This window comes from Sminthopsis crassicaudata, chromosome 1 (genome assembly GCF_048593235.1).
Source record: "Sminthopsis crassicaudata isolate SCR6 chromosome 1, ASM4859323v1, whole genome shotgun sequence".
Classification (NCBI taxonomy): domain Eukaryota; kingdom Metazoa; phylum Chordata; class Mammalia; order Dasyuromorphia; family Dasyuridae; genus Sminthopsis; species Sminthopsis crassicaudata.
The window spans coordinates 442443062-442466007 of record NC_133617.1 but is presented as its reverse complement, the minus strand read 5'-3'; the positions used below and the strand labels follow the sequence as shown (position 1 = coordinate 442466007).

Genomic DNA, 22946 nt, shown 5'->3' with positions numbered 1-22946 from the left:
TCGAAATCTTTCCAAATAGGTAGAACCTACAAGAAGTTGCACTTTGCCTGGATAGCTTTTTAGAACCTGCAATACTCTCCACCTCATGAAGAGACATCAGAATAGGACTTTTGTGTACAATTAAAGTCCCTGGAACTTGTTGTTGTTGTTTTTTTTTTTTTTTTAGTTATGATACTTTATAGAAACACTGGACCAGAATATGCAAGAGGAACTGAATAAATCAAGGACAAAATACCCCTCTTCTCCCGCTTCCCTCCTCCAGCTGAAACAATGTGTTATTTGTCCTCCCAGGTGGACTCAGTCTGTATTCTTGGGAGTTAAGAAAGGCACTAGTCAGTCTTCATTAGACTGAAAAACTGATTCTGTAACTGGGACCCTTGTAAGTAAGCAGACCATCCTATCTTCACGGTCTAGTGTAATGTTCTCTGTTTCATTTTTTTTGGAGGTCTCTGGGAGGTCTCTTTCAAAGTCCTATCTCCTTCACTTGGGGCTCAGCTAGTTTTCTTAGAGGCCTACCTCTCTCCTTGGTTCCACCCCTGTCTTCTCTGCCCTCTGAATCTCTCCAAATCCAAAGGTTTGTCCTTCAGCCTCCAGCCACCACAAAGGTGTATGATGGAATGAATTTGTCTCAGTCTCTGAGAGCTTTTAGTGCACTTGTCTTCTCTGGCCCTGAGAGCTTCTCCTCTGTGGCTCTCAGTCCCTGCTTATATGTTCCACACTGAGTATACACCAATCATTATATCACTAGGAAACATTATTTGTTGGAGGAGCCTTATTCCTCACCTTGGGAAGGGTTTCATCCTATTCCCACCCCATTGTTCCTTTTCTTCTCTCATACCATTTCCATTTAGGAGATTTCTGTTTCTTCCTCCTTCCTTTGCTGCTCGGCAAATTATCATTGTCCTCCCTAAATGCTTTACCCAAAACTACACAAAATATTTCACTTGAAGTTTGGCCAAAATAGAGTTCAGTGACTTTTGCTTTTCTTCTCTTGGAAACTATGATTTTTCAGTAATACTTAACTGCCTTTGCTCCAGCAAATAGGCCCTAGATTATGGAATAATGCTAGTCATTTATCTACAAATGTGTTCTCCCAATTAAAATGACAATATTAATTTCTAAAAATATTCTCAAATAAATAAAGGTGAGAAAGGACAAAAGAGAATACTGTAGGACAGCAGAGGTCAGAATTTATAGCCTAATGTAATAAGATGGGTTATAATTACTAATATACAATAATTATTATATATTTTACATATAGAAAAATGTATAAAAATTATAATCTACATTTCCTACAGCAGGGGTTCTTAGCCTTTTTTTGTGTGTGCTAGAAGCCTGTTTCATCAAAAAAGAAAATACAGGGGCAGCTAGGTGGTGCAGTAGATAGAGCACCAGCCTTGAATTTAGGAAGACCGAGTTCAAATCTGGTCTCAGACACTTACCACTTCCTAGCTGTATGACCCTGGGCAAGTCACTTAACCCCAGCCTCAGGGGGAGAAAAAAATGTGGAAAAAAGAAAATACATAGTTTTATGAAAATAAATCATTTATTCTGAAGTATAGCTACCAAAATATTAAAAATAATTTTTACAAGATAATTGTGTAAATATGTATGTCTATTTTGGAATTAACATATATATTTTACCTTGTTTAACTATATTGGATTACATGCCATCTAGGGGTGGGGAGAAAAAGGGAAAAAATTGGAACAAAGTTTTTCAAGTGTTGAAAAAATTACCCTTGCTTATGTTTTGAAAATAAAAAAACTTCAATTACAAAATAAAATAAATTTAAAATGCAACTTTACAGATCCTTGAATTCAAACTTAAAACTCCTTGATGAGAAGAAAATCCATGCATCCCTAGTTAAGAAAACCTGTTCTAGAACTAAAAGGGTTTCAAGTCTGTGAGTGCATAAGCCCTTTAAAACAGAATGGGAAGAATGTCTCCTGAAACAGAACTATTTCATTATAATGAAAGTATATCAAATGGCATGTATTGGAAATTCATTAAAAAAAATTGTAGTGATAAGAACTATGATTTTCATGTAATAATTGTCACAAATATTGTCTTCTATTTTGGAAAGCTTCCATTAATGCTCTTTATTTGGACTCCACGTGCAATTAAAAATATGTTCTTTGTAATACAGGATAATTTATATAGTGAACAAATTGATAAATGTGATCTGGTTCTGAATCAGTTGCCCTTTGAATATTTGTCTTTCAAAGAATGATGCATTTTTATTAACTTGACAAGCAGTGACAGGATAAAAAATTAAGGTCTAAATCAATATATAAGTTTCATACCAGCTGGTTAATAGGAGAAAGAACCAAGGAGATGCAGTCCTTGTGGATACATTACAGCCTTTCCCTTGTTACTATTATTTGTTGCTTTTGTTATAGGGTTGGCAAGGTGATAGAGTGAGTAGTGTACCAGGCTTAGAATCAAGAAGCCTCATTTTTTTGAGTTCAAAATAGTCTTAGGAACTTATGAGCTGCATGATCCTCAACAAGTAATTTTCTTTGGATTGTCTCCAAAAAAACCCCCCAAAACCTCATAGTCTATAGAAAGTCTTTCCCAATCCCTCTTAATTCTAGTGTCTTCATTCTGTTAAATATTTCCTATTTTATACTATATTTCACTTATTTGTACATATGTATTTGCTTGTTTGATTGTGAGTTCCTTAACAGGGCCTCTTTCCTCTTTTTTGTATACTCAACACTTAGCACAGTGACGAAAGTCACACATACTTAATAAATGTTCACTGAATGAAGAAAAATGTTTCTCTTCTTCCAACCTCTTGTGCCAACTTCACCCCCCATCTTCAATTCCCAGATGCAGTGTTGTCATCATTCTCTCCACCATTCCCTTAGGCAAATACTCCAGATTTGAATCCTGGAGGATTTCAAGGGTTATATAGAGTTGTATCCATACTTATCCAAATTCTACTATCTCTATGAACTTCATTATACAATGGGGAAGATAGGAGACCTGATATCTAGCCCCTCTTCTATTATATGCATGAGGAACAACTCTATGACCTTGAACAAAAGGTTTCTTGAACAACAGAACAAGAAAAGGATTTCATCAGGTGTCACCTAGGTGACAGACAGAGGAAAGGCAGAGTCTGGATTATTGTGGCAAAACCATGTTTATTATATTTGTCTGCTGTTTGGCTGGTTTTTTAAGATGGAGGAAATGGATGGATGAATTTGACAACAAGCAGCTGGCTGCATGTGCCTCAGTTTTCTTCTTAATAAAAAGATTTATATTGGGGATATCAAATCAGAGCCTCTCTTGTGCCTTGAACTCCCCCCAAGATATGTAATGCATCAGGAATCACAGATTTAGAACCAGAAAGTACCTAGTGAGTCAAGTCCAACCTACCCCATTTTAGGAATGAAGAACCAGAAAGATTGTGACTTACTGAAGGTCACATAAGCCCAACAAACAGAGCCAGGATTTTAATCTATAATTCTTCACTTTGAGTTGTAAGAAGTGAGACTTTATCATGTTGCCCCAAACTAGGTCTTCATGTCATTTTCTGGTCGTTACTAAATCATACCACCTACACTACCTGGATATTCTACCAATGGACTCTGCCCCTGGGATTCTGGGCTCTGATGGGCGAACTTTTGCCATATTTTTCCTGGAACCAGGCTGCCAGGTTATTTCCTCCCCCATTTCTAAATCCTACCTATCTCTTTTCTAGCTCCCCTTTATATATTGTGTTCCCCTTCCATAAGGGTAAAGACTATCTTTTTTGCTTATATTTGTGTCCCCAGTAGTGCCTGGCACTTAAATATTTTTTTATAAGTTCATATGTAATCTGGTTGAATCTGTAAAAAGAAAAAAAAAATCGTGCTCCAATAAACAATATTGGGAATTCACCTTAAGTTTTCAAAGACCATGTCAGTAGAGCTCAATCCCCATTAGAAAGGCTTCCATTATGTTCCAGATGACTAAATGTCTATTTCCTTAAGATTAGTGTAGGTAATCAACCAACCAATCAACAAACATTTATTAAGTTCTTACTATATGCTTGGCTTTGTGCTAAGCACTGAGTAAAGATAAAAATAGTTCCTGCATTTAAAGACCTTCCATTCTAAGTAGAGACACACGTACCTACGTACACATATAAACCCACATACATACCTCAAAGGTAATTGAAAGCTGGAAGTTTTCAGAATTGCTTCAGTGCTAGCAAATTCTCATTCAGAAATACAAATTTTAACTAAATGCATTTATGTGGTGGTTAATATACAGATGGTGCAAAAGTTATATATATTTTAGATGAAAAAATAATTCAAAAGTATTTTCTTTTATTTCTGTGCTTATCTTCATATAGCCTTATTTTTGGTGTGATTTCTTTTTTTTCTGTTTAGCTGAGATGTTAAAGACTTAGGATATAAAAGAAACATTGTAACTTATTTTCTACACTACTATTTGTTTAGAAGGCATTTATACATATGTACAACTCCCTCACAATGAAACTTGGTCTTGAAATTAGGGCTATGTCCCTTCCTTGTTATTAGTTATTAGAATTTGAATTATGCTAATAAGTGATAAAAATGATTATTTGGTGGTCTGTTTTAAAATCTGGTTTTCTAATAATGAGTTGATGAGAAAACATTTATGTTTGTATTTAACCATATTTTAGCTATTAGTTTCAACAGAGAATGATTAAATTATTAAGAAATTGTCTTGAGGAAATAATAGGCCTCCAATCAATAGCTACAAATTGTTATTTATTAATATAAACTTCATGTCAAACATGCCTCTGACATGGATAAACATCCCAGATGCATTTTGGGAGGAGTCCTTCACTTGTCTGGCTCATTCTCTGGCTCATTCCCATCCAAGTAACATGGGAACTGTACTATCTTTTCAGTTACTGCTTACATTGGATGAGTCTCTCCTTGACTGTCATTGACTCTGTCCTTTGTTAGCATGATATTTTTGTTTAAAGCAAAGGAATTACAAATTCCCAGTCACTTTACACCAGTGCCCTTTCTCCATTGCTGCTGTTTCCCTGATGCTGCCTTGTTTCATAATATAAGTGTAATCTGCTCACATGATTGGCATGCTTCATGAGGATTTTCTTAGTGTTCTGGGTTCATTTAGGCTCATTAAGAGCTGAGTTCTGAGGAGTAGAATTTTTATTCTCTACTTTTGACTGGCTTCCAGACCACCACGGTTAGTGACTTTGGCTAGCATCCTTTCCTGTTTCAGTTCACTAAGATACTTTTTAAGAAGAGCAAGAAAAATGCATTAAAGGCTACAATGACCATAAAAGACTTAACATGCTTCATATAAGTAAATCCTTTTTTTTTAAGATTTGCAGAGCATTGGCCTTAGATTCAAGAGGACCTGAGTTCAAATCCAGCTTCAGACTCTTGACACTTACTAGAAAGACACTTACTTGATCCTGGACAAGTAACTTAACCCTGATTGCCTCAAAATAACTAACTAAATGAATGAATGAATGGATAAGTAAATAAATAAATATTAAAAAATAAATAAGAGGGACTAATTTGACCCTGCTTCACTGTGGCATTTAGGAGAAAGCTGTGATATAGTGGAGAAAGTATCAGATTTGGAGCCAAATGCTCAGAATTTAAATCCTAATTTTTCCATATACAATCTGTGTTATCTTAGGCAAGTAATTTATCTAGGATTCATTTTCCTCATCTTTTAAATGGTTGTGTTAGATCATAGATTTAGAAGTGGAAGGAACTTTATTGGCATCCAATTCAACCTTCTCATATTATAGGTAAGAAAACTGCGTCTTAGAAGCTAATGTGACTTGTCCAGCTAGTAAAAGTCAGGTAGGATTTGAGCCCAGATCTTCTTGACACCAAGCCCAATTAATTATCCACAAAGCCAAGCTGCCTCTCTAGGTGCAGATTTATGAGCCCATAATCCCAGGGTGAAAGCTTGCTCTGTTTTTACAACGTGAAATGGAGAACTAAGGTCAAAAGAAACATTTTTGCCTAAAATATAGAGGCTGAAATAGTCTTGCCTTTGCTCCAGTTTCCTTTGTGTGAGTAAACATGACCTTAGTAAGAACTTGATAGGAGATATTTGGAATTAGAGGTTTGGCTGGGGAAGTCAAGGAAGTTGGGATCTGTACATTCACCTGTGTAAGGAACTCCTAATGCGGAAATCCCCTTGAAGCAGTTTGATAACTTCTCTTAAGGAGCTGTCCAGGGCACATATCTACATGGTTAGTATAGGGCAATGGTTGTGCTTGAACCACCAACTATTCCTGACTCCAGGGCTAGATTCCTGTCCACTATGCCATGGTGTCTCTTGCAGGAGGAATTATAAAAATACTTTTTAAAATCATAAAAAATTCCAGAGGGTTTCATGATCTTCTCCTTAATTTTTGACATAACTAAGAAAAATTCTACCTTGGGGTGTTTTTAATAACTCATCCTACCATGACTTAACTTCATACCTTATTTCTTTTCTATTTCCATATGACTGCTTTTGGTTTTGATGACATAATTACTGTGTAATCTTTTTTTAAGAGCAGCATAAAGGGAAATTGAAACACTTTAGGGGTAATAAAAATAATAGTAATAGCTAACATTTATATCACACTTATTATGTCCCACACACTGTGCTAAGTGCTCTACAAATACTATCTCCTTTGATTCTCATGACAACATTAGCAGATGTAAGTGCTATTATCACCTCTGTTTTACAAGTGGAAACTGAGGCAAATAGAACTTAAGTGACTTGCCTAGTCACATAGCTACAAAGTGTCTAAAGCTGGATTTGAACTCAGGTCTTCCTAACTGCAGACCTAGTGCACTATCCATTGTACCACTTAGTTGCCCTTTTATGAATTTTGTGTAAAAAATCCAATATCAACTTAAAGGATACTTTGACATTTTTACCTTAAAAATACCTTTGTATGTTTTATAAGTTATAGGTTGTTTTTTCCTTCTTATTACCATGACAGCCTCAATTTTATGACCCAGTGGAACCAGCAGATTTTGAAGGACTTCTGATGACACAATTGAGTAGCCTGGATGCAGAACTCATACAAGAGCTTGGAGACTTCACAGAGGATGATCTGGAGGTCATCTTTATGCCAAAGGAATGTCGGACTTTACAGGCTTCTATGCCAGAGGAAGGGTAAGTCCTTTCCTTACCTCTTGTTATTACTCATAGAATAACAATATAGAGGGTCCCCTGAGGTACTGCATGAGTTAAGCCCAATTTGTTTCTTTTTTTTTTAAAGTTCATAAAATAATACACAGTTAATAAGTCATACAGGAAGATGTAAGTTTGTCATATAAGCCTAGAATTATAAGAGTTATCCTTTAAGGATAACATGCAAACAAGCAAATCCAACATATATAGAGAGAAATTATGGAGGAAAGAAATGTTTTATATAGCACCTACTGTGTGCCACAATCTTTCCTTCCAAACCTTCCTCCTCTTGCCAACTTCCACTCTTACTACTGAGGATATCATTATCCTCACAGTTGCTTAAGTTCGCAACAATAGTCAGTCATCTTTGATTCATCATACTCATTTACCCAGCATGACCAATCTGCTGCCACATCTTATTTCCACCTTCATAATATCTCTCTCCATTTCCTCTCCATTCAAATAGTCATCACCTTCATTCAAGTCTTTATCATATTATGCCTAGGCTATTATAATAGTCTTCTACTTACTTCAAATCTTTCTGCATTTCACTCCTTTTTCCTTTTAAGAAAACTTAAACTGCTAAAGTGATTTTTCTAAAGTCTTGATCTATTCTCGGCAACCAATCAGGAAAATCTGAGTTCAAATGTGACATCAGATACTTACTAGCTGGGAGACTCTAAAAAAGTCACTTAACCCTATTTGCCTCAGTTTCCACATCTGTAAAATGAGCTGCAGAAGGAAATAGCAAACTACTTCAGTATCTTTGCCAAGAAAATCCTAAATGAGATCATAAAGACTAAGACACAACTGAAAAACAATTAAAGCACTATGTTATTCAGCTATTTTGGCTTTCTTTCTATTCCTCACATAGAATACTTTTTTCCTGGCTTCTTTCAAGACTTTCAGATGAAATCTCACCTTCTTCAGAAAATCTTTCCCAATCCCTTCTAGCTGCTAGTGCCTTCTTTTCTGAGCTATTTTCCATTTAATAATCTTATTATGTTCCTAGTTATTTACATCTAGTGACTATCTAATAATATATGCAGGATTCTTCACCTATATTCAGAAAGGAAGAAACAGTGTTGGATCATCTCTTCCCCAAGTCTAAGATAGTCAATACAATTAATCAGTGTTCAGCTGCCTTGGATATTGTTTTTAGTTATAGTCATTGTGTATTTCATTCATTTGGTTGTTAATACAAGTCATTTCCTTCTCTGAATTCCTCATATTGGTCATTTCTTTTGGCACAATAATATTTCATTATTCATATACCTTATTTTGTTCAGCAGATCCCCAATTAGTTCCCATTTTGTTTCCCATTTTTCAATATCATGAGAAATCCTACTATGAATATTTTGGTACACGTGGGGCTTTTCTTCCTGCCAAATAATGGAACTGCTAGGTGAAAACATTTAAATGACTTTTCTCACAAAATTCCAAATTTATTTTATGAGATGGTTGAACCCACTCATAGCAATGTTTATTTATTCTGCCTCCCTACAGTCCCTTCCACATCAACTATTCCATCTTTTATTTTCCTTGTTGATTTGAATTGTTTGAAATGAATTCTCAGAGTTTTTCTCATTTTCTCATTTCATTTTTCTGATTTTTAGTGACTTGTGATTTCAGTGACTAACTTATATGGTTATTGATGTTTGAGAGACTTCTTTTAAAAATTATCTGTTCTTTTACTTTTTATGTAGTTTAATTGTTTCCATTGTTTCCATCTCTTTGTGACCTCTTGTGGAATTTTGTTGGCAAAGATACTGGAGTGGTTTGCCATACTTCTCTAGTTCATTATAGTTGAGGAAACTGAAGCAAATAGGATTGAGTAACTTGCCCAAGGTCAGAGGAAGCTATATTTCAACTTTCTCACTCCTCTCATCTCCCACCAAAAAAATTCAAATTAAAAATTGAGAAGTACTGCTTTTTATCTAATATTGGTAGGATCAGATTTTATTGAATTACAGTTTGATGGAATTGGAAGATACTTAGTGTACTTCTTTACTCCATCACTTTTTGCTTTTTGGTTATCAAAATACACAATTGTCATTCACATTAATGGGTTTAATTTGTAGAAAAAATATATAATTTTGTGTTTTAAGTATCTTATTGGAAACAACATTGATAGGCAACTAAATTTGTTTGGTAACTATATTTAAATTTGTTTTGATGTATAAAAATATTTAAATCTCACCCTCTAAGTCACCATTAGAATTAATTCACATTAGCTTTTCCTCATGTGATTGTAATTGGTTTGTAGACTCTTCTTTTAGTTTTGTCTTTTTTAAATGTACTTTATTTCATAAAGGCCTTTCCAAAGTATTTTCATTCCTCATGTTTGTTGGTCCAATATCATATCATAGAATTTTGTTGCCTTAATGTCCCAAACTTACTTAGCCTTTGCTTCATTGTTGGATATTTAGGTATTTCCAATTTTTTGGTTTGGGTTTGTTTTTCTAATTATACATAATGCTGCTGTAAAAATCTTTGAATTCAGTGCTCCCTTTTCAGTCATTTTTGATAACATTCTCAGAATATAATCCAAACAACAAAATTCTGGGGTCAAAGAGTTTGATTTTTTAAAAAGGATTTCATATTGCCAGACTGTTTGACTTCTTTAGAAATCCTCTGTATGTAATATTTTGGAAGTGGTTATTTCCTGAGGAGCAGATTGTGGTCCTTATCACCTGCTTTGACTCATAAAGTCTATTTATTGAGCTATGAATTTAATGTGGTAGTTGCTATTATTTTTACTCATGGTGAGGAATCACTTACTTTTTTTATTTCTTTTGTATAAAGGTTTATAGTTAATTTTTCTCAAAAAGAATTAATGGGATGAAAAGCCTGCTTGAAAATGCCTTCAAAAGAAAAGAAAAGAAAAGAAAATGCCTTCAAATTAATTCAGGTGCTGCTTATGTAGCACAGAATATTTTACGAAATTTTAGAGAGGCAATTCATTTTCACTCTTTGGAATATCATATTAGCTATCCCCTCCTGAATTTGTAACTATCACCCTTTCTGATAATTAAAAAAAACAAAAAACCAAAGCACGCTACTTTTCAGTCATTGCCAACCATCTGTTGTGTAAAAAATGTCTCAATGCATCTTGTGTTTAGGGCAGTGTATAGTGCCGTTTTTCTCTAGTCATGCGTTTGTTACAAGAAAAATTAATTACTTTAATTACCAAGGGTGTCAGAATCCTGAAGTATTTGGAGGGTATTTCTCATGATAAGGCCTTAAGCAGCTTTGATATGACCAATGAGATTTAATAGTCTCCAAACAAATGAAATGCTTGCCAGTTTCTCAAAGAATTAGTTTATTATATTTCTTCACAACTTTTTAAACAAAGCAAAATGTGCATATCCTAGCAAGGTTTAGAATAGTTTAAAAGATTTCTAATTCAGTCTTTTTTTTTTTTGAAAATTGAGTTATTATAACTTTTAATTTTTTTTAGTAATTGGTTACAGTTTCTTTTCTCTGTTTTATATCAAGATGTCTAAAGAAATAAAAAACTGCATTCCCCCTAAAGGTGAAATAGTATAATTAATAGTATAATAAAATAATAGTATATTAGCTCATTAAGATTCTTACTGCATTCCCTCAGGAATAGGCCACATCTGGTGAAGTGAATTTGAGAGAAAATACTGAGTTGGGTGACATTGTGTTTGTGGAATCATCTTTTTCTCAGGCATGGAGATATTTTTTTCCAAGTAATGACAGGTTTTAATTTCATTTTCCATTTCCTCAGGGTTGAACTGGATCCTCATGTCAGGGACTGTGTTCAGACATATATTCGGGAGTGGCTAATCGTAAACAGAAAGTAAGTTACATCTTTACGGACAAAAAGTAGAATCTTTTGGGTTTTTTCTTGCTTTGAAGAATTCTGAGGGGTTCTTCCAAGCTACCACAGTAAAAGCATGCATGGAAAATTAAATTAACTCTTTGCCAAATGTGCCCCTAGTGTTCCTTCTTACTCTAGGTATTTAAGATGCCTATTGTTCCAAACTAATAGATATCATTTAAATAAAGTAATGCTTAATGTTTAAAAACAAAACGACAACAATGAAAAAAAAAACAAACCCTCAGATATCTGCCTATCTTCAGTTATAGTGTATATAGAAAACTAAACTCTGTTTTAATTCCAGCCTTAGACAGTTATTAGCTGTGTGAGTCTGGCAAGTCACTTCACCTTGTTTGCTTAGATATTCCCTTGAATTTATACGTATCATCCTTTCTAATAATTAAAAAAAAACAAAGCACACTACTTTTTAGTCACTGCCAAAACAGTCTGTTGTTTGAAAATGTCCCACTGAACCTTGTATTTTTGCCAGTACAGAAAGTCACTGTAATCATGCTCCCAATATTAGATCTTTTGTTACATTAGTAGCTTTTCCTTCTCTGAGGCCATTGAGGCCATTTTTGATGAGTCCTCCTCTGGCTTGGTACCACTAAGTGGTCATTGCTTTCCATCACTTATTTTCTCTGTCATAACCACTCCAAAATTTAAAATCTGAAATTAAGAAAAACACAAGAACTTTTATAGCCTCTTGTCCATAACCAAAACCTCTGTCATAAAGTTAGTGATAATGATTTGCCATCCTCAGAAGTCTAACATTCTGAGAGAATACTCAATTTGCCAACTTGACTCATTAAATAGTAAATACTTCAAATCTAGGATTCTTTCCTCTTCATTAAGCCATGAACCTAGTGACAAATATGCAATGACAGAAAAAGACAGATATATTTTGGACCAGAAATAGGTTTTATGTCTGAGAACTAAAAGTATTCAAGGACTTAATGTCATGACTATGAACAGTCTTTCTGGAGTCCATGAGGCTTGCACCTGAATCTTTGTGATCTTTTTTAGGGTTTTCTTGGCAAAGATACTAGAGTTGTTTGCCATTTCCTTCTTCAGCTCATTTTATAGATAAGGACAGAGAGAGAGCAGGATGGTACAGTGAATAAAGCATAATAATCTGGCTCTTCCCTAAGAGAATACAATTGCTTTCCTGCAAACACTCAAGTAGCTATTAGTCTAGGTATATACATTAGTCTGAAGTAAGAGTTAACACCTTCTTGAAGACTACCATTCTACATTGTGGTTATACACAACAAATTTAGCTCTACCACTGACTTTTATGTTTCAATAGAATAAAAACTCTTTAAAGCCAGAGATGTTTAATTTTTGTCTTTGTATGGCACTTAGTAAATAATTACTAATTGATTGTATGAAATTCCTTTAAATTTTCTCATCCAGAAAATTGGCTAGTAATTTTGTCCTAACATAAAAAAAAGATCATAGGAGATTATATGAAACTTCTTTGAAATGCATAAAATTCTAGACAAATGGGAGATATAATTATTAATACAATGTTATAAAGGGAACCACTTAGTGGAACCTCTTCTTGTCGACCAAGTCTATAATGAAAAGTTAAATGGTTTTAGAACCTTTTCTGGGCAGCTAGATAGCATAGTAGATTAGAGTGCTGGGCATCTTTGTGAGTTAAACCAGTCTCAGATTCATACTAGCTGTGTAATTCTGGACAACTCACTGTTTGTCTTGGTTTCCTTATCTATAAAATGAGCTGAAGAAGGAAATGGCAAACAACTCTAGTATCTTTGCCAAGAAAACCCTAAAAAAGATCACAAAGATTCAGGTGCAAGCCTCATGGACTCCAGAAAGACTGTTCATAGTCATGACATTAAGTCCTTGAATACTTTTAGTTCTCAGACATAAAACCTATTTCTGGTCCAAAATATATCTGTCTTTTTCTGTCATTGCATATTTGTCACTAGGTTCATGGCTTAATGAAGAGGAAAGAATCCTAGATTTGAAGTATTTACTATTTAATGAGTCAAGTTGGCAAATTGAGTATTCTCTCAGAATGTTAGACTTCTGAGGATGGCAAATCATTATCACTAACTTTATGCCCTACAAGTAAATCACTTTTTAAAGTGTCTATCTGGAATAAATCTCAACAGAGATATATGGAATTATGTACTGTTTGTTCCTATCTTGCAGAAGAACAATGGCTGAAGTTAGATATCTACATGTCTATAGAATATGTGAAAGTATAATACAGGATATAAAAAAATTTCCTTTTCTGCTTGCTTCCTTTTTTTTTTTTCTTCTTCATTTTCCTGATCTTATTGGGAATGGTTCCAGTTTATCCCCATTACATATGATGCTTACTGATGGTTTTATTTTAAATAGATGCTACTGACTATTTTAAGGAAATGTCCATTTATTCCTATACTCTCAAGTGTTTTTAATAGGAATGGATTTTGGATTTTATCAAATGCTTTTTCTGCATCTATTGAGATGATCATATGGTTTTTGTTAATTTTGTTATTGATATAGTCAATTTTGCTAATAGTTTTCCTAATATTGAACCAATACTGCATTCCTGTTATAAATCCTACTTGGTCATGGTGTATTATCCTGGGGATGATTTTCTGTAATCTTTTTGCTAATACTTTATTTAAGATTTTTGCATAAATATTCATTAGGGAGATTGGTCTATTATTTTCTTTCTCTGTTTTGAACTTACCTGGTTTAGGTATCAGTACCATGTCTGTGTCATAAAAGAAATATGGTAAGAGTCCTTCATTCCCTAATTTTTTCAAATAGTTTATATAACATTGGAGTTAATTGTTCTTTAAATGTTTGGTAGAATTCACATGTAAATCCATCTGTTCCCAGGGATTTTTTCTTAAGGAGTTGATTAATAGCTTATTCTGTTTCTTTTTCTAAAATGGGACTATTTAACCAATTTACTTCCTCCGATGTTAATCTGGGCAGCCTATATTTTTGAAGATAGTCATCCATTTCACTTAGGTTATCAAATTATTGGCATAAAGTTGGGTAAAGTAACTCCTAATTACTGCTCTAATTTCCTCTTCCTTTTCATTTTTAAGACTAACAATTTGATTTTCCTCTTTCCTTTTTCTAATCAAATTTACCAAAGATTTATCTATTTTGTTGGTTTTTTCATAAATTGACTTCCTGAATGAATTTAACTGGTTGAACCTATTTAGTTATGATCAGTTTCTCCCTCATTCTCTACATGTCCTTTTGTGTCTATGGGATAACTTGAAGAGAAATCTACTTCTTCTTCCCTCCCCACCTTCCTGATGATTAGAAAATCATTTTCTTGACTCTTCCCTTTTTCTTCCTTGCCTTTGCTAAAAGTGAATGAAAATCAAAAAATAATGTTTCAACCTCAATTAGCGGGCTGAATGGGAGAATTTTAAATAGTATTTTATAAATACTCTCAGTGGTTTTTATAAGTATTAACAATTTTGGCTTTATGTATTCCTATAATTTTTAAATGAGGGAAGATATGACCTCCAGTGGTAGATTAAAATTAAATATCACTCATTTTTCTTAACCTCCTAGATAGAAAAGTATCTTCCATTTTCCTTATTCATATATTCATAGAGCTGAAAGAAATCTTAGAGGTCATTTAGCCTCACTTCTGAGGCAGAGAAACTGAGGTCCTTAAAGGAGATTTGCTGAAAGTGATATGTTGATGAATGTCAGAACTTAAACTCAGGTTTTCTTGTGACAAAAAATCCAAGACTCTGTTAAACTAATGAATGCCAAGTATTGTCAATGAATTGTAGTACTCGAATTTCAATCAATTTAAAGAATATTTAATAGACCAGGTGGAACATTTCCATACTACACTCATTTCTCAGCAATCCAGTAACTAATTAGGTGGTGCAGTAATAGAGACTGAGAATCAGAAAGACTTATCTCTCTGAATTCAAACCAGTTAATCTCTATGTGACCCTGGGTAAATAATTTAATTGTGCCTTAGTTCCTTATCTGTAAAAAAAAAAAAACGAGCTAAAGAAAAAAGTGACAAACCATTCTAGTTAATCTTTGCCAAGAAACCCAGATAAGATTCCAGATTCCCCAAAATGGGGTCACAAAGAGTTAAACATGACTGAAACAGCTTAACAGCAATGTTCTTAAACTTTAAATAAATTGGTAAATAAATTAAATAAAAGTTGCCAACAAACATTTCTCTTAATTAAAAAATATGAAATAATTCTGAGTCATGTGAGCTGCCTCTGTGTATATAGACATCATCTGAACAGTTTTCAATAAGCTTACTTGCCAAGAAATACATAAATATCATTGTTAATGTTCAACATGCAGGGAATGTGTTGACAAACAAATGAAATTAAATAAGTTTTTATGTCTGTTGCATGGAGAGAAACCTGTCCCTTTTTCATCACAATTCCCTTGACAGTCATGCATACTAATTTATAACAAGCCCAAAGAATTTAATTCTTTGCATAATGTGGGATACCATATGAATGTCTAGGCAGGTAAGTATCATTTCCTACCTACATACTCCTCAAGTTAAGTGAATGGATGAATTTTACTCAAAACAGGTATTCTGTATGTGCTAGCATTGTGTTTTAAAAATTTTGACTTTATGGTATTCCTATAATTTATAATTGAGGGAAGGTCATAAAAAGGCTTCTAGTGACAAATTAAAATCAAATGTCTCTTATGTACTTCCTTGATTAGGAGAGAATCTTCCATCTTCCTTAATCCCTACAGAATCATATTTCTATTTAACTTACTGCAATAGTATTTTTCAGCATTATTTTGACAAAGATATGGACTTCAAATATATATATATATATATATATAGTTCTAGAGTTGGTTAGAGAGTAGAGTCACAACAGAGTCCATCTAGGTCAGAAGTAGTGCCTCTATCTCTCCATTGATGTCTGTAATGTTTTTGGTTTGGTTTTCTGGAGGTCTTGAGGCAGCCTTTGTTTCAGCAGATTAATCACCACAAGAATAGCCAGGTGTCCAAAAGTCTTTATTGTCTCCTTCACCAGGTGCTCAGCTAGCTTTCTTTTGGCCTTCAGAGGGAACTTAGTTTCAGTGAAGAAAATGCAGGAGGCCAGGCCAGCCACTAGGAGCCTGACTGATGAAGATGGAATGACTCTCCCTCCTTGGCTCTGAGAGCCTGAGCTCCCTGCCTTTGTCTTCTCTGCCCTTACTCTGACTGAGGCTCCCAGCTTCTTTGCTCTACACTGAGTATAAACCAATCATTATATCACTAGGAAACCATTATTTGTTGTAAGATTAAATCAATCATGCAGAATTTAAGTTCTAAACTAGATAACCATTGTCTCATCAATTTTTTTGACTTAACACCTTGAATCCTTGTTTCAGAGTTCAGGCCCATAACAGATGTCCAATCTTGCATTTCCACATGCCTTTCAGACATCTCAAACTGTATGTCCAGTAGTCATATTAAACTAAACATGTCAAAAATAGAGCTCATTATCTTTCCTTCTAAGTCTTTCCCCTTTCCTACCTTTCTTATTACTTTAGAGGGCAATATCCAGTCCCTCAGGCTAGCAACTTAGGGTTCATCCTGGATTTCTCACTATCTCTGACACATATTCCACCCACCCCCACCCCCAACCTAATGTCCAAGCTACTGCCTAGATCTGTCGAATACACCACCTTCTCTTAGATGTCTATCACTCTAGGACAGGACCTCTTAGCTCATTATATCTATATTATTGCAATGACCTGTTGGTGATTCTGCCTTCCTCAAGTTTCTTCCCACTCCAATCTATCCTTCATTTAGCCATAAAATACAGGTCTGATCTTGTCACACACATATCCTCCACCCCTTCACTCAAACTCCAGTGATTTATGTTGCCTCCAGGATCAAATACAAAAAGCTTTGTTTAGTATTCAAAGCTCTCTCCTGCCTTACACAATCTTCTTACTCCTGACTCACCACCTCTTTGAACCAATGACACTGGCCTCTTGGCTGTTCTATAAAAAAGACATTTCCATCTTTCTGCTCTGGACATTTTCTGTGGCTGTCCTCAATGCCCAGAACACTTTCCCCTTCCTCCACTCAGACAACTGACCTCCCTGACTTCCTTTAAACCCCACTTTTTTCAGGCAGCTTTCTCCAACACCTTGTAATTCCAGGGCTTTCCCTCTTTAAATTATTTTCTATTTATCTTGAATATAGCTTACTTTGAATACATTTCTTTGCATTTTTACTCCCAAATTAGATTGTAAGCTCCTTGAGGACAAGGATGGTTTTTTGCTTCTTTTTGTACCTCTAGCACTTAGCACACTGTCTGGCATATAGAAGACACTTAATAAATCTTTGTTGATTGATTGCCTAGCATCTACTTGCCATGATTGTTGTAAGGATCAAAAAAGATATCTTCCATACAATAGAAGTTATACAAATATTAGCTATTAGGTTAGACTTGATCCCATGTCTTCTTGGCCTTGAAGCTGGCTCTCTCTATCCACTATGTCATTCTGCCTCTTATAACAGTAATTTTTAGTTGATTCTCTAGTATTTTCTAAGTATAACAACATACACTTATTATACAAGGAATGGGCAAAAACCGCAATGTATTACTATATAGACTATGACAATTTAACATCTAACAAGACACAACTTAGTGACAAGAATTATATGTCAGAAATTTGGTATCTTTTTCAACTACTTGAAATTATTAACAATTTTAGCAAAATTGCAGGACACAAAATCAACCCTCTAAACCATCAGCATTTTTATGTATTACCAACAAAGTCCAGCAGCAAGAAATAGAAAAGGAAATTCCATTTAAAATAACTGTAGACAATATAAAACATTTATATTGTCTTGGCAGGTACCAAGACAAACCCAGGAAACTATATCAACACAACTACTAAACACTTTTCTCACAAATAAAGGCAGGTCTAAATAATTGGAAAAATTTGAATTTCTCATGAGGAGGCCAAGCAAATATAATAAAAAGACTATTTATCCCATATCAATAGTGCCATACCAATAAAACTATTGAAGATTATTTTATATATCATTTATATTATTTTACAAAAAATAATAAAATTTGTCTGGAAGAACAGAAGCTCAAGTATATCAAGGAAATCAAGGGAAAAAATATGAAATGTTTTGCCATACCAGATCATAAACTGTATTATAAAGCAGTAATTATCAAAACAGTCTGGAAATATTATGGCGGATCAGTGGAATAGATTAGGTACAAATGATAACAAATTACCATAGTAATTCTAATACACTGTAAACCCAAAGATCCAAGCTTTTGGAACAAAAACTCACTATATGGCAAAAACTGCTGGGAAAACAAAAACAATGTGGCAGAAACTAGGTATAGACCAACATCTCACGCCATATTACCAAGATAAATTCAAAATGAGTATATGACACACAAAAAGGACAATACCATAAGCAAATTTAAGAGAAGATGGGATAATTTATTTGTCAGGTTTATTGATAAGGGATGAATTTAGAATTAAAGTAGATACAAAGAACATTACAAAATGTAAAATAATTTTGATTATACAAAAAAAATTTTTTTAATTTTTTTTACAAACAAAACCAATGCAATCAAAATTATAAGAAGAGTAGAAGACTAGGGAAAAAATTTGGCAACAAGTATTTTTGATATGGAAAACAGAGTCAGTTTTATAAAAATATAATTAATAAATGATCCAAGGATATGAACAGCCAGTTTTCAATCAAGAGTAAAAGCTATCTTTAGTATGAAAAATCTCTAAATCACTATTGATTAGAGAAATGCAAATTAAAATAACTCTTAGTTACCACATACTTATAAGATTGGCTAATATGTTAAAAAAAAAAAAAAAAAAAAAAAAGGAAAATTTTGGATGTTGGAAGAATATGGACAAACTGAGACAGTAATGCATTGCTGTTGTACTTGTGAACTGAGCCAACCATTCTGAAGAACAATTTGGAACTATGGCCCAAAGAGGTATAAAACTATGCATATCTTTTGAATCCAGCAACAGCACTGTTAGTTCTATATTCCAAAGACAGCCTTCCCTTAAAAAAAAAAGAGAGAGAGAGAGAGAGAGAGAGAGAGAGAGAGAGAGAGAGAGAAGGACCTCTGTGTCAGCTCTTTTTGTGATAGCTAAGAATCAGAAATGAAAGACATGTCCATCAATTGAGAAATGGCTAAATAAGCCAGAGTATATAGTTATAATGGAATATTATCGTAGTATAAGCAATGACCAGCAGGATGATTTCAGAAAAACATGGAAAGATTTACATGAACTGATGCATAGTCAAGTGAACAGAATCAGGAGAAAGTTGTACACAGTAACAGCAATATTGTTTGATGAATGATTTATTCTCAGCACAATAAAATCAGATAATCCCAAAAGCCTAAAAAAGAAGCAAAGTATTTGCCTCCAGAGGAAGAACTAATATTATTTGAATATGGACTAAAACTACTTTCACTTTTTGTTTTCTTTTTTTTTCTTTTATTTAAGTCATATTGTATAAAATGACTATTACAGAAAAATTTTATATAATTTCATATATAAAACCTAATTCTGATTGCTTACCATCTCAGAAAGGGGAGAGAGGAGGGAGGAAAGGAGGGGAAGAATTTGAAACTCAATGTTAAATTAAAATGTTTTTTAAAAGATCCTGGAGAGTTCGAGCAGTAAACTGCACTGGGCAAAAATATCATCACAGACCAAATTGTTGTTCAAAAGTGCTCAGAGATAACATTAATTCATAAAAACTTAAGAACAACATTTTTCATAGAAGTCACTTTGTCAAATGCTCCTAACCACCAAGCGAAGGCAGTAGTTGATAAAGATGTTGGCTTAGAGTCAGGAAGACCCAAGAAGACCAACTTCAGACACTAGTTATGTGACCCTGGGCAAGTCACTTAACTTAATTTACTTCAGTTTCCTCCTCTGTAAAGTGAACTGGAGAAGAAAATAGCTAACCATTCTATTGCCAAGAAAACCCCAAATGAAGCCAGGGAGAGTGAAACATTACTGAGCAATAACAATAAAGCTCCATGGAATGAAATTTTATTTAAATATAGAAACCTAGTAGAACAAATGTATACAGGAAGGATATAAAGTGCATATCATCCTTCTTGTTTTATCTTCTGGAACTGTACCAAATGTACATTTTCCTAAAGAACTATTTTACAGACAACTCACACAAGATAAACACTCACATGGAGGACAGAAAAAGTGATACAAGGATACTCTCAAAGTCTCCTTGAAGAAATTTGGAATTGATTGGATGACATGGAAGACACAGATATAGGTAGGCCCAGCATGGTATTCTTGCATCAAAGAAAGTGCTGTACTTGAGTGAAGCAAAGTTGCCGTAGCTCAAAAGAAACATGAGGTGTGAAAATTTAGAGAGATCTCCATTCCAAATGTTAATATGGATTATTTATGCCCAACCTGGGGTAGAGTCTTCCAAATATCAGTCTGATCAGCCATAATTGGACACTCTGACCTTGACTCCAACATAATGAAGTCACTTTGGTCTTTTGAACTACAGACAACAACCAACCACCAACCAATGGGAGTTGAATTGAAATAATTCATCACTTGAAATATATTGAGGGAGAAGAAAAGTGGGTTCAAGACAAAACCTTTCCAACCATTCTTGCCTAAGTGAGCACGATGTGGGTAAACAACCAGAAGAACAGAATGAAAGAAAAGCTAACCAGGAGGACCAGCAGTATCACAAAATCCTGGAAAGGAGAAGTATCCCATAGGAAGGGAACTGTAGTGTCACACTGCAAAGAGATCAGAGATGAGAAGGAATAAGAAAGGGGTCTTAGATTTGGACATTTAAAAGATCACTTCTAACCATGGAGAGAACAATTTGAATGATGGAATCAGAAGATTGGTTGCTGTGGGTTTAGAAGAGTGAGAGGAAAAAGAGTGGAGGGAGCTGAGTGCTATAATTTTATTGTTGTTGCTGTTATTTAGTCATTTTTCTGTTGCATCCAACTCTTTGTGACCTTATTGTTGGGTTTTCTTGGGAAAGACACTTGAATGATTTGTTTTTTTCTTCTCCAGTTCATTTTACAAATGAGGAAACTGAGGCCAACAAGGTTAAGTGACTTGCCCGGGATCACACAGCTGGTAAACATCTAAAGGCATATTTAAACTTAAGTCTTCCTGACTGCAGATTTAGTGTTCTATCTACTGCACTACCTAGCTGCCCCAGTCGTAATAGAAAGCCAAATCTGCAGTCAGGAAGACTTAAGTTCAAATATTGCTTCAAACATATACTAGCTGGTTCTGAGAAAGTCACATCTCCCTCCCTCAGACTCAGTTTCCCACCTGTAAAATAAGGATTATAATGGTATCTACTTTATCAAGGTCATTATAAGGCTCATATGAGTTAATAAGTGTAAAAGCTTTCAGCAAACTTTTAAGTGTTATATAAATGTTAGCCATTGTAATTTTTCCTTGGGCCATTTCAAAACGGTCTTTAAAAGACCAAAACAGAAAAGATGAAAACAACCATTTTTTCTTTTATAACATCAACAAACAATGCTAATATTCTTTTTTTTTTGTTTCCAAAAGTTATTATTTCACTCACACATACATGCACACATGCCCACACAGTCATAGACATATAGAGATACACACGCACACACACAGACACAGATACACATGCATACACATAAAGACACACACACACAAATGCATACATCTACACACAGACACAGACATATACACACTATATTAGGTGCTTGGCCACCATGCTGTGGGATGCATATTATTTTCCTTTTGATGTGAATAGAATGATAGATGGGTTTTGAAATGTGAAAGGTTTAAATCTTGTTTTCCATGCTGTGGTCACACAGACAAGTCACTTAACCTCTCTTAGTTTCTTCATTTGTAAAAATGGAAATGATAATAAAACTTACCTCACAAGTAGGTTTTATTATTTGGCTCAAGTGAGATAAAGTATTTCCTTCTTTTTTTGCAAATCTTGAAGCAACATATGAATGTCAGTTATTTTTATCTCCTTCTCATCTTGTTTAGTGGTCTTCATTTAGAAATAAATCCTGGAGCAAATCACTTTGCTTTTAGAGATAAACTTCTGCAGATCTAATAATAAAACCTACTTGTAAGGTAGGTTTTATTATTTCCACTTTACAAATGAAGAAACTATGTCAGAGGGATTAAGTTACTTTGGTCACACAGATAAGCCTTTCCCATTTCTAAGTCCATCATTCTATTCACTGCAAAAGAACGATAATGCACATACCACAGCATAATGGACTGGGACCTAATATAGCATCGACTCTAGTATGGAATATGGTTAGAGTGTTCTTCTCTGAGAAGCAATTTAAATTAGACCCCCAAGTTAGACACAACCTCAAGAAAAGAGGAGCATCATATTCAATGGAACAGATTTCTTGTCATCAAATGCACAGACAGTGAATCGACTGTTGATGGAATAAGTCAAAGCAAAAAAAATATTCTGGATATACCTAAAGAGGTATATCCAGGGATGCTATCCCAAGAATATATTTACATTCATAGGCACACATAAATAAGAGAACATATCATAAATTGTAGAACTTTGATAGTTCATCCTCTTGGAATCCATTTTATCCTCAGAATATACTTATTATCTAACATCAGGCAGCTACATTCTGATTGATGGTTTCCCACACCTATCTCCTTATTAATAGAATTCCTTGATATTACTAAGGGATAGGCCTTTATTTTTTGCCTTTACTATCTGAGAGAATAGGTTCATATCATGCTTAGAAGAAGAGATATAGATTAGCCTAAGGCCCCTCTGGTTTTTATAATAATTAAATAAACAAACACTTATTAAATACCTACTATATGTTAGTATCTAGCCCACAATACCAGGTCCTACAGATCAAATAGGGGTGACCATACTATTATATTTTTGGAAGGGACCCTAGA

The 22946-nt window shown here is 34.2% G+C and overlaps 1 protein-coding gene across 1 annotated transcript in view; it reads left to right on the top strand.

The window, feature by feature from the left end:
* DOCK8 (dedicator of cytokinesis 8) overlaps positions 1-22946 on the top strand; it is a 324685-nt gene that overhangs the window by 82720 nt on the left and 219019 nt on the right. The window contains 2 exon segments of the mRNA XM_074280659.1: positions 6969-7144; positions 10917-10988. Coding sequence (XP_074136760.1) covers positions 6969-7144; positions 10917-10988 — 248 coding nt within the window.